A 15,149-nucleotide genomic window follows, 5' to 3' on the forward strand; every position below is an offset into this window, starting at 1 on the left:
CATGCCCAGGCCATAACACCCCCACCACCGTGTTTGAACGTGAATCTGGAGGTGTGCGTTTTCAAACTTCTGTGCCTCTTGCCTGATGGGAGAAGAGGGAGTGACTGGTCCTTGATTATGCTGGTGGCCTTGTTAAGGCAGCGTGAAGGGTGAATGGGGTCAATGGAAGGGAGGTTGGTTGATTAGCAATATTTGTTTTTAAAAACTCTTTGAAGATTTGTTTAAAAAAAAAAAATCAATTGTTAGTAAATACCTGGGTGTCATGCTTCTGCAGGCAAAACTTATGTTACATTTATTGTTCATGTTATCCAGCGTACAGAGACTTTGCTGAAAGAATACAAGAACCAGGGGAAGTCCAACACGTTTATTGACAAAAGGTTCGGTGAATATAATGCAGAGTTAACCGAGGATGAGAAGATGGCAAAGAGATTCTCGCTGGAGCGGCAGGTAATACACTCCTTTCAACAGTTTGGGGAAAATGATCTTGATCTTCTATCTTCACACGGTACTCTGCACTTACAGGCTTGATTCACAGCTTGGAAGACATGATACTTGTAGTTGAAGGCAGGCAGGCCTCTGAGCTGTGAGTCTGAGTGCCAAAGGTGAGCTTTGAGTATGTGCTCCCTGCAGTACTCCGTGAGTCTATGGCATTCTCTATCCCCGCAAACTGGGCAGGTGGAGTCACAGAATATATTCAAGGTCGAAATGAACAGATTTTTGGTAATGGGTAAATGTTGTCACGTGTAGAAAGATACAGTGAAAAAATCATGATATATAAAATAAGTAACATTTACCACACATAAGTACAATCAGGAAGGTGGTGCAAAACGAGAAAGGAAACAGTGCAGAGTATCGTTTTATTGAATGATTATCTATGTGCTTGTTTTGCTACATGCAAGATTTTCATTATACCTACACCACACCGAACCTGTGCATATGACTATAGGTTTCTCAATACTTATTGTCATATTGAATATAAGAGTCAGGAAGTCATGATGCATTGGGGCCGCAACTATTTACAATATGTATTAATGATTTAGACGAAGGAATTAGAAGTAACACAAGCAAGTTTGCAGATGACACGAAGCTGGGTGGCAGTGTGAACTGCAAAGAGGATGTTAGGAGGTTGCAGGGTGACCTGGACAGGTTGAGTGAGTGGGAAGATGCATGGCAGATGCAGTATTATGTAGATAAATGTGAGATTATCCATTTTGGCGGCAAAAACAAGGAGGCAGATTATTATCTCACTGGTGTTAGGCAAGGTGAAAGTGCAGCGAGACCTGGGTGTCCTTGTACATCAGTCATTGAAAGTTGGCGTGCAGGTACAGCAGGCAGTGAAGAAAGCTAATGGCATGTTGGCCTTCATAACGAGAGGATTTCAGTATAGGAGTAAAGAGGTTCTTCTGCAGTTGTATAGGGCCCTGGGAAGACCACATCTGGAGTATTGTGTACAGTTTTGGTCTCCTAATTTGAGGAAGGACATCCTTCTAATTGAGGCAGTGCAGTGTAGGTTCACGAGATTGATCCCTGGGATGGCAGGACTGTCATATGAGGAAACATTGAAAAGACTAGGCTTGTATTCACTGGAATTTAGAAGGATGAGAGGGGATCGTATAGAGACATATAAAATTATAAAAGGACTAGACAAGCTAGATGCAGGAAAAATGTTCCCAATGTTGGGGGAGTCCAGAACCAGGGGCCACAGTCTTAGAATAAAGGGGAGGCCATTTAAAACTGAGGTGAGAAGGAGCTTTTTCACCCAGAGATTTGTGAATTTATGGAATTCTCTGCCACGGAGGGCAGTGGAAGCCAAATCACTGGATGAATTAAAGAGAGAGATACATAGAGCTCTGGGGGTTAGTGGAATCAAGGGATATGGGGAGAAGTCGGGCACAAGTTACTGATTGTGGATGATCACAATGAATGGCGGTGCTGGCTCGAAGGGCTGAATGGTCTCCTTCACCTATTTTCTATGTTTCTAAATCATGATGACTTGGACAGGTTGCGTGTGTGGGCGGATGCATGGCAGATGCAGTTTAAAGTGGATAAGTGAGGTTATCCACTTTGGTGGTAACAATAGGAAGGCACATTATTATCTGAATGGTGTCAAGTTAGGAAAAGAGGACGTACAACGAGATCTGGGTGTCCTAGTGCATCAGTCACTGAAAGTAAGCATGCAGATACAGCAGGCAGTGAAGAAAGCCAATGGAATGTTGGCCTTCATAACAAGAGGAGTTGAGTATAGGAGGAAAGAGGTCCTTCTGCAGTTGTACAGGGCCCTAGTGAGACCACACCTGGAGTACTGTGTGCAGTTTTGGTCTCCAAATTTGAGGAAGGATATTCTTGCTATTGAGGCCATGCAGCGTAGGTTTACTAGGTTAATTCCCGGAATGGCGGGACTGTCATATGTTGAAAGACTGGAGCGACTCGGCTTGTATACACTGGAATTTAGAAGGATGAAAGGGGATCTTATCGAAACGTATAAGATTATTAAGGGGTTGGACACATTAGAGGCAGGAAACATCTTTCCAATGTTGGGGGAGTCCAGAACCAGGGGCCACAGTTCAAGAATAAGGGGTAGGCCATTTAGATCGGAGATGAGGAAAAACCTTTTTCAGTCAGAGAGTTGTGAATCTGTGGAATTCTCTGCCTCAGAAGGCAGTGGAGGCCAATTCTCTGAATGCATTCAAGAGAGAGCTAGATAGAGCTCTGAAGGATAGCGGAGTCAGGGGGTATGGGGAGAAGGCAGGAACGGGGTACTGATTGAGAATGATCAGCCATGATCACATTGAATGGCGGTGCTGGCTCGAAGGGCCGAATGGCCTACTCCTGCACCTATTATCTATTGTCTATGATAAATCGTGATTATTCTACAGCCAGCTTTCTAGTTCATCAGAAGTCAATTAAAAGTGAGAGCATGCAGAATAAACTTTAGGTTTTTATGAAAATAACAACTTAGAATGTATCAGATCGTGGCACATTGCAGCTTTTGTTAAATGTCTGTTTTCTCTTTTGTATGGTGATATGGTGGAATTGTTCTGATGCTGACTTTGGTGAGTCTGCATTTGGAGTATTATGTGCAGTTTTGATTGCCCCATTCTTGGAAGGATTTGGAGGCTTTGGAGGGGGTGCAGAAGAGATTGACCAAAATGTTGCCTGGATCAGGGAGCTGCAAGGTTGGACAAACTTAGGTTGTTTTCTTTGGAACATTGGAGCGATACGGGGTGACGTGTTGGAAGTATATAAAATTATGAGAGATATGGCTAGGATAGACAGAATCTTTTTCTCAGAGCGGAAATGTCAAAGACTAGAGGGTTTAGCTTTAAGGTGTGAGCAGCAAAGTTTAAAGGTGACATATGGGGTAATTATTTTACCCAGATAGTGGTGGGTACCTGGAACATGATGCCAGGATTAGTGGTGGAAGCAGATACGATAGTGGCTGTTAAGAGACTTTTAAGTAGACAAGTTGATGTGCAGGAAATGGAGAAATATGGATCACATGCTGGCAGATGTGACATTGTGAGCTGAAAGGCCTGTTTTTTTGTGTACTGTTCACTGTTGATTGCAATATATGACTTGACGTTCACTTGTAATCACAGGTGATGCAATACTGGTCCTTTCACATCTTCCCTTCTTACCATCTTTGGACCCAGACAATCTTTCCAAGTGAAGCTGTGGTTCGCTTGCTCTCCTACCGTTCTAGTGTCATACATTCAATGCTCACATTAGTTTTCTCAAAATTGGAGAAACCAAATGAAGATTGGGTAATTGATTTGCAGGATACCTCTGCTCGTTCTGTGGGGGCCACCCCAGCTTCCTGCTCCGCACTTTGTCGCTTTGGTAACTTGCCTTGCTGCTTTTAGTGATTCGTGAATCTGTAATCCCCAATCTCCTTGTAACTCAGACCCATTTAGATTCTTTATTGTAATAGTCATACAGCATGGAAATCGGCCCTTTGGCCGAACTCGTCCATGCCGACGAAGGTGCCCCATCCAAGCTAGTCCCATCTGCCCATGTTTGGCCCATGTCCCCCTAAACCTTTCCTATTCATGAACCTGTCCAAGTGTCTTTTAAATGCTGTTGTTGTACCTGCCTCAACTACCTCCTCTGGCAGCTCATTCCATAAACCCACCGTCCTCTGAGTGCCCCTCTGAATCGTAATAAATCTTGCCCCTCTCATCTTAAACGTGTCCTCTGGTCCTTGATTTCCCTACTCTGGGTAAAAGACAGTGCATTCACCCTTTCTATTTCCCTCATGATTTTATACACCTCTTTTTTTAATCAAAAAATACTTTATTCAAGTAATAAATATTTACAAAACATCATTTTAACAACCCCATCCGACATTTCTGGAGGTTACACGTTCAATACAGGTATTCATTTCCAAATTTACACAGTATCCCTTATTTGGAGGGGCATCTCTACCACACCCTGCCCCCCATGTCCAGCAACGGAAGGACCCTAGACTGTGGTCCTCCCCCAAAGGGCCTTGGCGTTGGCTGCACCAAGCTTCAGTGCGTCCCTCAGCAAGTACTCCTGCAGTCTGCAGCGGGCCAGTCGGCAACATTCCTTGACGGACAGCTCGCTCCGCTGGGAGGTCAACAAAGCTCGGGCAGACCAAAGAGCGTCTTTCACCGAGTTGATGACCTTCCAGCAGTACTCGATGTCTCCTCTATAAGATCACCCCTCTTCTTCCCGCTCTCCCAAGAAATAAAGTCTGAGCCCAAACCACCCTTTCCCCTAAAGCTCAGGCCTTTGAGTCGTGGCGACACCCTTGTAAAAATGTTGCTCGTGTTGTTTCAGCGCCTCCACACTAAGAAGAGCATGTACAACCTGAACGAGGAGGAAGAGCTCACCCATTATGGGCAGTCTCTGGCGGACGTTGAGAACTTCAACGACAGGCCAGACAGCGACAGTGAGACAGAAGAGAAGGGCAAGCTTTCCGGTGAGTGTGGGGGAAATGAGAACTTAGTCATTTGAACTACTTTGTGCAGCAATGTAGAGAGCTCTCGGCTCAATATAAATAAATCTCGAGGGTGTTGGGACATCCTTGCGTTTTTTCGTCACTCAACTGGTTCATCCAGCTGTCCAAAGCAGTTAGAAGAGAAACCGGACAGGCAGGACCGACAGAAAGAAATTAGGAGCAGTAGGAGGCCGCCTCGGCTCTCATGGTTGCCTGCCATTCATGATTGATCTGTCCAGACCTCAATGTCTAGAGCATAGAACGTAGAAAAGTACAGCACAGGAACAGCCCCCTCTGCCCACAATGTTTATGCTGAACATGATGTCCACATAAACGAATCTCATCTGCCTGCACATTATCCATATCCCACCTTATCCCTGCATATCCATGTCTAGCGTTTAGCAATATGCTTTATTTTGGAATGTGGTTATTGCAGTAATGTAGGAAATTCAGCAGCCAATTTGTGCACAAGGTTGAGACAGTGACAAGGAAATCTGAATGGAGAATATTGAAGAGAATATTGGACAGGATACCAATTCTGGGCTATTAGTTCCACATTGAACCCGAACCTACTTTATCAACTCATCCAAAAGAGTCCAGCAATCCCTCGGTACTGACGTGTAGTGTTAACACCCTAAGAAGACTTTCTGATGGATATAAAAGGGTGAACACTGTGCCCTTACCAATGGCTAATAACGACTTGGCAGCAAAGCATTATTCTCTCTCAAAAATGCATTGAGTAAATGTCTGGGTTTTTTATTGTACGAGATACTTAAGTAACATGTTGCTTTAATGCCCACAGCTGAGTTTACAGCTGTTGCACACTTTGGAGGTGGTGGATTGCTGCAGAAGAAAGCATCTAAGCCTGGTGAAGAGGAAGAGGCACAGAAACCCAAATCACGGAGAGAACTCATTGAAGAACTTATTGTTAAATCCAAAAAGGAGAAGGTACGCTTTGCAGACTGCTGGAAGTATTACAGCATACGGTGCCGGTGGGAAATGGTAATGTATTAGTCAAACATGCCACACCTTGTGCTCCGAGCCACATGGCTGTGGGTTGTTGACATTAGTGACGTTTAATTTTTAACCACTCAAGGAATTAAACAATATAAACTCTCATTCCACGCTCATTGATTTTACACGAAAAGGTAGCTAGGGATAGCAACGTTGATGGGACATTGGAGATCTAATGGCTGTGAACCCAGCAGGATGTGGGTGTGCGAGATTAAAGCTTGAACAAAGAATGCAGTCTCCAGGAGATGCAGAAGCACTGATGGCTCCAAGCAATGGGAATAGTGGCTCCAAGTATTGGGAACGGTGCACAGTTGAGCAGCTGGCAGAGCCGCTGCCACACAGCGTCAGACACCTGGGTTCGATCCCGACCTCTGGTGCTGTCTGTGAGGCGTTTGCCAGTTCTGCCTGTGACCGTGTGTGTTTCCTGCTGGTGCTTCGCTCTCCCCCCACATCCCAAACACGTGCGGATTTGCAGGTTAACTGGCCGCTGTAAATTGCTCCTAATGTGTATGGAGTGGATGTGAAAGTGCGATAACATAGACCCAGGACCATTCAGTTACCTGATAACAGCTGGGAAGAAACTGTCTGTGAATGTGGGGGTGTTTTGCATTAATAAGCCTGGGTTTTAGCAGTGGAGCAGGAGGAGAGGCAATAAAACTCTTGGAATGCAGTGTGTTTTGTACAGGGTTGGGTAATTGTTTGGAGGGGAGGGGAGTTATTGGCTTCAAGAGTCAACATCTTCAGAAACAAACATGGGTGGAGAAGGAATGAAGGCGTGAATGCATTACCTGTAGCCGAGTACAGCTTTCGTGTGTCATTTCAGCTATTTGGAATTATGCTTTTCGTGCCCCACACCTTTAACAATAATGTTGATAGCAAAGGTACACCACTGCAATGCTCAATTTCCAGGTGATTGTTATTGATTGTGATTTAACTCTGGAAACAAAGACAAATCTCATCAGTTTACACCACTCTAAGATTGTATATCTTCTGCAACTCCCTGAGATTGTGTACAGAGTTTGGAGCCTGGTATTTTCCAGTATTCAGGTAATGTTTTGCCAACAAAAAGCTTGCCTCTCACAAACAATCCACCCAGTGCGGCACAGTGGCGCTGCGGTAGAGTTGCTGCATTACAGCACCAGAGACCGTGGCTCAATCCTGACCATGGGTGCTGTCTGCACGGAGTTTGTACGTTCTCTCGGTGACGACGTGAGTTTTCTCCGGGTGTTCTAGTTTCATCCCACACTGCAAAGACGTGCAGGTTTGTAGGTTAATTGGCTTCTGTAAATTGTAACTTGTCCCTGGTGTGTAGGATAGTGCTAGTGTACAGGGTGATCGCTGGTCGACATCGACTCTGTGGGTCGAAGAGCCTGTTTCAAAATGTATCTCTGAAGTAAAGATTGAGACCTCAAGAATAACCTCTAAGAACCTCTAAGAATATGTGCATTTAATCCCCTTTGAATATTGATATTTATACCTGAATTTTATGTTCATACCTGAATTTTATGAACATTTTGTTTCTAAATATTTCTGTTCAGAAGTTCAATTTGTATAAATTTTGTTCTCCCTCCAATTCATTCCTTGCATCATTAGAGTGTTGATTATTGCTCATCTCGGCATTCCTATCTTGTTCCCTGACAGTCAGGGTGACCCTTTGATAAGTGAAAACCTTCATTATAAAATAGGCCAGAAAAAATAAAATTTCTCATGCAGCTGGTTATTTCAGTTTGTTGTGTTTGGCACGTTCATTATCTGAATTAAATTCCACACTGAGGCAATGCTCTGTTCAAAATTGATTGAGGGACTTGGCTGCCTTTTTTTAAGAAACATGTCAGAGCAGGAATAGGGCAAAAGGCTCCTTGAGTCTGCATAACCATTCAATTTGATCATGGATATTGGCTCCAACTCCACTTTCCTACCAGCCCCTTGTACCCTTGATTCCACTCTCATCTTAATATATGTCAGTCTAAGCCATGAGCACAGTCCTCGGCAGTGGAGTATTCAGAAGATTCTTGTTACTTTGAAAAACAAAATTCCTCCCTCGTCTCAGCTAAAACGTATTTAGTTTAGAGATACAGCGTGGAAATAGGCCCTTCGGACCACTGGGTCTGCACTGACCAACGATCACCCGTACATTAGTTCTATCCTACACACAAGAGGGACAATTTACAGAAGCCAATTAACCTACAAACCTGCATGTCTTCGGAATGTGGGAAGAAACCGGAGCACCCGGTGGAAACCCACGTAGTCATAGGGAGAACATGCAAACTCCGTATAGACAGCACTTTTAGTCAGAATCAAACCCAGGTCCCAGGCAATGTAAGGCAGTAATTCTACTGCTGCGCCACCGTGCTGCACAAATTCTGGGACTTTAACATGGAACATAGAACAATACAACACAAGAACGGGCTCTTCGGCCCCCAATGTTTGTTCCAACATGATGCCAGGTTAAACTGATCTCATCTGCCTGTACATGATCTATTTCCCTCTGTTTTGTGCACTTCCATGTGCCTATCTAAAAGCCTCTTAAAAGCCACTATTGTATTTGCGTCCACCGCAGCCCCGGCAGTGCGTTTCAGGCCCCCAGCAATCATTGTGTAAAAAAAAAACTTGACCCACACATCTCCATTAAACTTTCCCACTCTCACCTTATATCTATAGTGTAGAACGTTTCCACCCTGAGAAAAAGTTTCTGACTGTCTCTCCTACCCATGCCTCTCATAATTTTATATACTTCTAAAGTTTTATATATTTCTCTCCAGAAGTATCCCCGAGTTCAAGAATTCCTCATGAGAGAAGCTTCAACTCAGCAACTCTGTACCAATTCTCTGAATTTTGCATGTTCCAATTTCTCATTCTTCTAAACTGTAATGAGCATAGGTACAATCTACTCAAGCTTTCATCCGAAGATAGCCATTTCTTCCCGGAAATTAGTCTTGTGAATCCTCTCTGAGCAGCCTCTATTGCACAGTCATAGTGTTATTATAATCATAATCATACTTTATTCGCCAAGTATGTTTTGCAACACATGAGGAATTTCATTTGTCATGCAGTCATACCAATAAAAAGCAACAGAACACACAAAATACATTTTTACATGAACATCCACCACAGTGACTATTCACATTCCTCATTGTGATGGAAGGTGAAAAATGTTCAATTTCTTCCCTTCTTTGTTCTCCCGCGGTCGGGGGCCTTGAGCCTTCCGTTGACGGGACGATCTTGACTCCCTTAGCCAGCGGCGTTTGGGGCGATCAAGCTCCTGCATCGGGGGGTATCTCAGCTCCCCGCGCCGGGCGATCTGACCCTGGGTCGGGGCTGGTCGAACCTTTCTGCGTTCTTTGGAGCTTCCCAACATCGGTCTCTACCCGATACTGCTAGCTCCTCGATGGTAAAATCCGCAGGGCGCGGTTGGAGGGTCAATCCAAGGCAAGGGACCGCACGCTCTGATGGTAGGTCCACAGCCCCCGGGTGGGGCTCAAAGTCAGTCTTGAGCAAGGCCGCCAGTTCCATGATGTTAGGCCGCAGAGCGACCAGAGATATGATCCAGAAAACAATCGCATCTCCGACAAGGTGAGAGATTGAAAAAAGTTTCCCCCGACCCCCGCCGCCCACTACCACATAAAACAAACCAGACAACATTAACACAAACTTTTAAAACTCACTAAAAATAACAAAAATAGACGAAAAGACAGACTGTTGGCGAGGCTGGCATCGCGGCGCCACCCGGTGCAGTCATACAATGCAGGAAAGGTTCCTATGGCCCAATTCATCCATGCTGACTAAGATGTCCCATCTAAGATAGTCCCATTTACCCGAATTTACCCCATATCCCTCGCCTTTCCTACCCAATCTACCTGTCCAAGTGTCCTATTGATCTGTTATAGTACCTGCCTCAACTACCTCCTCTGGCAGCTTGTTCCATATACCCACCATCCTCAGAGTGAAAAAGGTTCCCATTGGTTCCTATTGAATCTTTCCCCTCTCACCATACACATGTCCTCTGGTTCTGTAAGAATATATTTTCTTGACAGGGGTGGTGGTGGAGGCAGATACAATAGTGGTGTTTAGGAAGCTTTTAGATAGGCACATGGATTTGCAGGGAATGGAGGAATATGGATCACTTGTCGGCAGATGAGGTCAGTTCAGCTAGACAACATGTTCGGCAAAAACATTTTGGGCCGATGGGCCTGTTCCTGTGCTGTACTGTTCTATATTCTATGAATATGAAGAGATATTTCCTTCTCGCTCCAATTCATCCGTGGCACCATTGGAGTGGTGACTATTGCTCGTTATATCTTGTTCTCGAACTACTAACGTGAACCTTTGATGAGTGCTAATTTATGTGTAGTTTTTACACTCCATTCCCCTTGCTATAAACAATCTTTGGTAACGACGGCTTGTTGTGCTTTGTGTAGCATGAGCGGCAGGTTCAGCGGGACAAGGCCCAGGAGCTGACGGAGAAACTGGACAAAGACTGGAAGGAGATCCATTCCCTGTTGGCTCATCAAGGCCCCAAGACTGAGCAGGTGGAGAAAAAGCCCAAGGTGAGTGATTCCAACAACCTTTGACTTCTCCGCCATTTCTACCATCTAAACTGAGTTGATGCAAGGAACTGTAGACTTGTAAACCAGCATCTGCATTTCCTTGTGTCTGTAAGAAGAAGCCATCTACCCCCCACATTAAGCAGCAGTGGAGAAAGGGGGGGGGAGAATGAGAAAGAGGAAAAGTATGAAAGCAAGCATGCAGGTGCAGCAGGCAGTGAAGAAAGCGAATGGTATGTTGGCATTCATAGCAAGAGGATTTGAGTTTAGGAGCAGGGAGGTTCTGCTGCAGTTGTACAGGGCCTTGGTGAGACCGCACCTGGAGTATTGTGTGCAGTTTTGGTCTCCTAACCTGAGGAAAGACGTTCTTGCCTTAGAGGGAGTACAGAGAAGGTTCACCAGATTGATCCCTGGGATGGCGGGACTTACATATGAGGAAAGACTAGATAGACTGGGCTTGTACTCGCTGGAATTTAGAAGACTGAGGGGGGATCTTATAGAAACATAAAATTCTTAAAGGGTTGGAGAGGCTAGATGCGGGAAGATTGTTCCCGATGTTGGGGATGTCCAGAACCAGGGGTCACAGCTTAAGGATAAGGGGGAAGTCTTTTAGGACCGAGATGAGAAAACATTTCTTCACACAGAGAGTGGTGAGTCTGTGGAATTCTCTGCCACAGAAGATAGTTGAGGCCAGTTCATTGGCTATATTTAAGAGGGAGTTAGATGTGGCCCTTTTTGCTAAAGGGATCAGGGGGTATGGAGAGAAGGCAGGTACAGGCTACTGAGCTGAATGATCAGCCATGATCATATTGAATGGCGGTGCAGGCTCGAAGGGCCGAATGGCCTACTCCTGCACCTATTTTCTATGTTTCTATGTTTCTATGTGAAGAGGTAGATAGCAAGAATCTTTTCCCCTCAGCAGTGATATATAAAATGAGAGGGTAGATACAAGGAACTGCAGGTGCTGGTTTACAAAAAAAGATACAAAGCCTAGGAGTAACTCAGCGGGTCAGGTAGCATCTCTAGAGAACATTGACGGGTGACATTTCAGGTAGGGACTCTTCTTCAGACCGAAGAAGGGTAGTTTCTGCCTAAGTACTTAAACTAAGTATTTAGGCGGAGAGGAAAGCAAGGGCATCTCAGTTTATTCTCCCATTCGTCTGTTTCTTGTCAATTTCGCACGGTCCTTTGTTTATTGATGATGGAATATCAACCTGATTCTTCCTGTGCGGATGCAGCCTGACTTGCTGAGAATTCCCATTGAATTTTGTTTTTATTGCAGCTACTTTACAGATTTTCTGCTGACTAAAATTAAATTCTGTGATAGTGATTGAGATGTCCACTGTTGCGGGAGAAGTAAAATCAGTGAAGTTTCTTTTTGGGATGGCGAGATGAAGTTGAGAGGCCACTTACATGGAGAATACAATGGGCGGCACAGTGGTGCTGCCTTACTGTGCCAGAGACCCGGGTTCAATCCTGACTACAGATGCTGTCTGTACAAAGTTTTTACATTCTCCCTGTAACCACGTGGGTTTCCTCCGGATGCTCTGGTTTCCTCCCACACTCCAAAAACACACAGGTTTGTAGGTTAAATGGGTTTGGTAAAATTATAAATTGTCCTTAGTGTGTGTAGGATAGTGCTAGTGTAGGGAGTGATCACTGGTCGGCACGGACTCGGTGGGCCGAAGAGCCTGTTTCCGTGCTGTATCTCTAAAGTCTAATAAAAGGCAGCATCTAATAGACACAAGGAACTGCAGATGTGGGAAATAGAGCAAAACACTAAGTGTTGGAGGAACTCAGCGGGTCTTTGAAGAACATGGATAGGTGATATTTGGGGTTGGTACCATTCCTCCATCAGTCTGAAGAAGGGACCCAACCCAAAACATCAACAGTCTATTCCTTCCTCAGATGTTGTCTGATCTAATGAGTCCTCCAGCATTTTGTGTTTTGGCCAACATGTAATAGTTGAGCAGAACGTGGAGTGAACTTAATGCTTTGAAAAAGTATAATATCTTCATCGTATTTTTTCTAATTTTAATTTTTTGTCTTTCTCTTAGGCAGGAGATTATGATATAATTGTTCGAGAGTTGTTCTTCGATGTGAAGGCACAGCCCTCTGACCGACTGAAGACCAAGGACGAGCTGGCAAAAGAGGAACAGGAACGTCTGCAGAAACTTGAGGTATGCACTTACTAATCTCTTCCGATAGGGCATTCCCTCCTCTGTCTCCTCGCCAATCAATCTTATCCTTCTGCACTGATATTCTCCCACATCCAAGCCTGTTATCCTTCACGCACATATTGTAGTGATTGACATCAGCGGGCAATGAGTCTAGTCTGACATCAATACCGATGGGGTTCTATCAGAGTATTAACTCAGCAAGTGGGGTGAGAAACTCTGGAGACGCATCAGACTGCAGATGCTTGAACCTTGAGCAAAAAACAAACTGCTGAAGGAAGAGGAACTCATTGGGTCAGGCAGCATCTGTGGAGGGAAAGGAACAGATGACGTTTTGGTTCATGAGAAGGGTCCTGACCTGAAACGTTGACACTCTCTTTCCCTCCAAAGATGCTGCCTGACCCTGCGACATTCCTCCAGCAGTTGTTTTTCCTACTCGGTGTGGTGTTTGATAAATTACCAGATTCAGACAACCGAATTTGATTCACTAGGTATTTTATTACACTACCAAATAAGACACATACACACACTTATCCCCGGGCGCAAACCCCAAGTACACGGCAGAGCAAGCCGCAGGATGTTCCTGTGCTTGATCACCTGGCACCGCTTACGACACGGTCCAAAGCTAGGGCTCGCTCCCCGAAAGGGCACCCGACACCATCCTTTATGGCAAACCGTGCCACTGCCCCCTTCCTGACCTAATCATAAGCCCCCCCTTGTCTGCAATGTTTCGGCACTACTTGCGGCAGGGGACGAGGTGATCTACCCAACTATTGCTGTTGTGTTTTGTTCACCAATGCTACGCTTTCGCATAGAATGGCCTGAGGAAAGCTACGCTCCCAGGCATTGTATGAAAGCACTCAGATGTTCCCAGGTCATCTCTGGGAGATAGTATGATTGAATCTTGTTTTCGAAAGGTATGAAATGCAGTGTTGCTAATTTAGCCGATAACTCCATTTTAGCTGAAATTGTCTATTTAATCCTTACACTACACTCTGGAATGCTGGCGTTTTTTTTTCCCTTAGTTTAGTTTATTGTCACATGTACCGAGCGAGGTACAGTGAAAAGCTTTTTTTTTGTACTTCCCCGCTTAAAGTATTAGCGTATTCCCTCTGATAATCCAATTGACATCAGGACTGGGGATCTCGTATCTAGGGCAAAATAGGTAATTAATCACCTAGATATTGAAGATATGAGGTGAAAAGTCATGCTATTTGAATTGTATTTCTGGAAGCATGGCTTCCCTCAGTACACCGTAAGTTAACACTGGACGCTAATAATGCCTTCCATCTCTGAATTTCAGATGGAGCGATTGCGTCGGATGCGTGGAGACTTTGAAGATAAAAGCAAAAAGACACCAAAACACATGTCCGCAGATGACTTGAATGATGGCTTTTTCCTGGAAAAGATTGATAAGCCTTGTCTTGTTTACAAGGTGAGGCTCAAGTTTTAGGTCTGCTCTTGGCCAGTTTAGTTGAGTTTAGCAATGCAGCATGGAAATAGGCCCTTCAGCCCACCAACGACCATCGATCACTTGTTCAGACTAGTTCCATGTCATCCCACTTTTGCCTCCACCCCCCTACACATTTAGGGCAATTTACTGAAGTCAATTAAACTACAAACCTGCATGAATTTGGGATGAGAACCCGAGCACCCGCAGGAAAGCCACAGGGAGAACATTCAAACTCCATACAGATAGCACCCGAGGTGAGGATCGACTTCCACTGCCCTTTGCAGAAGAGAGTTCCGAGACCTGTGAACCTCTGGGAGAAAAAGGTTTACCTGATCTCTGTCTTAAAAGGGAGACATCTTATTTTTAAACAATGACATAGCTCCAGATTATCCCACACACATCCACAAGTCAAGACCCCACTTATTAAATGCAATTTGTTAAATGAAATTGAGGAGATTCGCTAGTCACATAATTCTCTATCAAACTTATACAGGTGTACAGTAGTGAGCATACTTACTAGGTCAATCATAGCCTGCTTCGGTAACTCGAATGCCCAGGAACGAAGGAGGCTACAGAAATATAGAAACATAGAAAATAGGTGCAGGAGTCCTTCAAGCCAGCACTGCCATTCAATATGATCATGGCTGTTCATCTAAAATCAGTACCCCGTTCCTGCTTTCTCCCCATATCCCTGGATTCCGTTAGCCCTAAGAGATATATCTAACTCTCTTTTGAATATATCCAGTGAATTGGCGTCCACTGCCTTCTGTGGCAGAGAATTCCACAGATTCACAATGCTCTGGCTGATAAAGTTTTTCCTCGTCTCAGTCCTAAATATCCTACACCTTATTCTTAAGTAGTCCTAGTTCTGAACTCCCCCAACATCGGGAACATTTTTCCTGCATCTAGCCTGTCCAATCCCTTAATAATTTTATATGTTTCTATAAGATCCCCTCTCATCCTTCTAAATTCCAATGAATACAAGCCCAGTCGATTAA

At 44.6% G+C, this 15,149-nt stretch overlaps 1 protein-coding gene across 2 annotated transcripts in view; it reads left to right on the forward strand.

Moving 5' to 3' along the window:
• The window catches only part of nop14 (NOP14 nucleolar protein homolog (yeast)), a 53,880-nt gene that overhangs the window by 5,631 nt on the left and 33,100 nt on the right, over nt 1–15,149 (forward strand). For both annotated transcript variants that reach the window (XM_078431985.1, XM_078431993.1), the window contains exons 3-8: nt 313–447; nt 4,804–4,945; nt 5,766–5,911; nt 10,396–10,524; nt 12,579–12,701; nt 14,002–14,133. In XM_078431985.1, the coding sequence (XP_078288111.1) occupies nt 313–447; nt 4,804–4,945; nt 5,766–5,911; nt 10,396–10,524; nt 12,579–12,701; nt 14,002–14,133 (807 nt within the window). The remainder of the gene's footprint in view (nt 1–312; nt 448–4,803; nt 4,946–5,765; nt 5,912–10,395; nt 10,525–12,578; nt 12,702–14,001; nt 14,134–15,149) is intronic.

Source organism: Rhinoraja longicauda, chromosome 3 (assembly GCF_053455715.1).
Source record: "Rhinoraja longicauda isolate Sanriku21f chromosome 3, sRhiLon1.1, whole genome shotgun sequence".
In the NCBI taxonomy this organism is placed as follows: domain Eukaryota; kingdom Metazoa; phylum Chordata; class Chondrichthyes; order Rajiformes; family Arhynchobatidae; genus Rhinoraja; species Rhinoraja longicauda.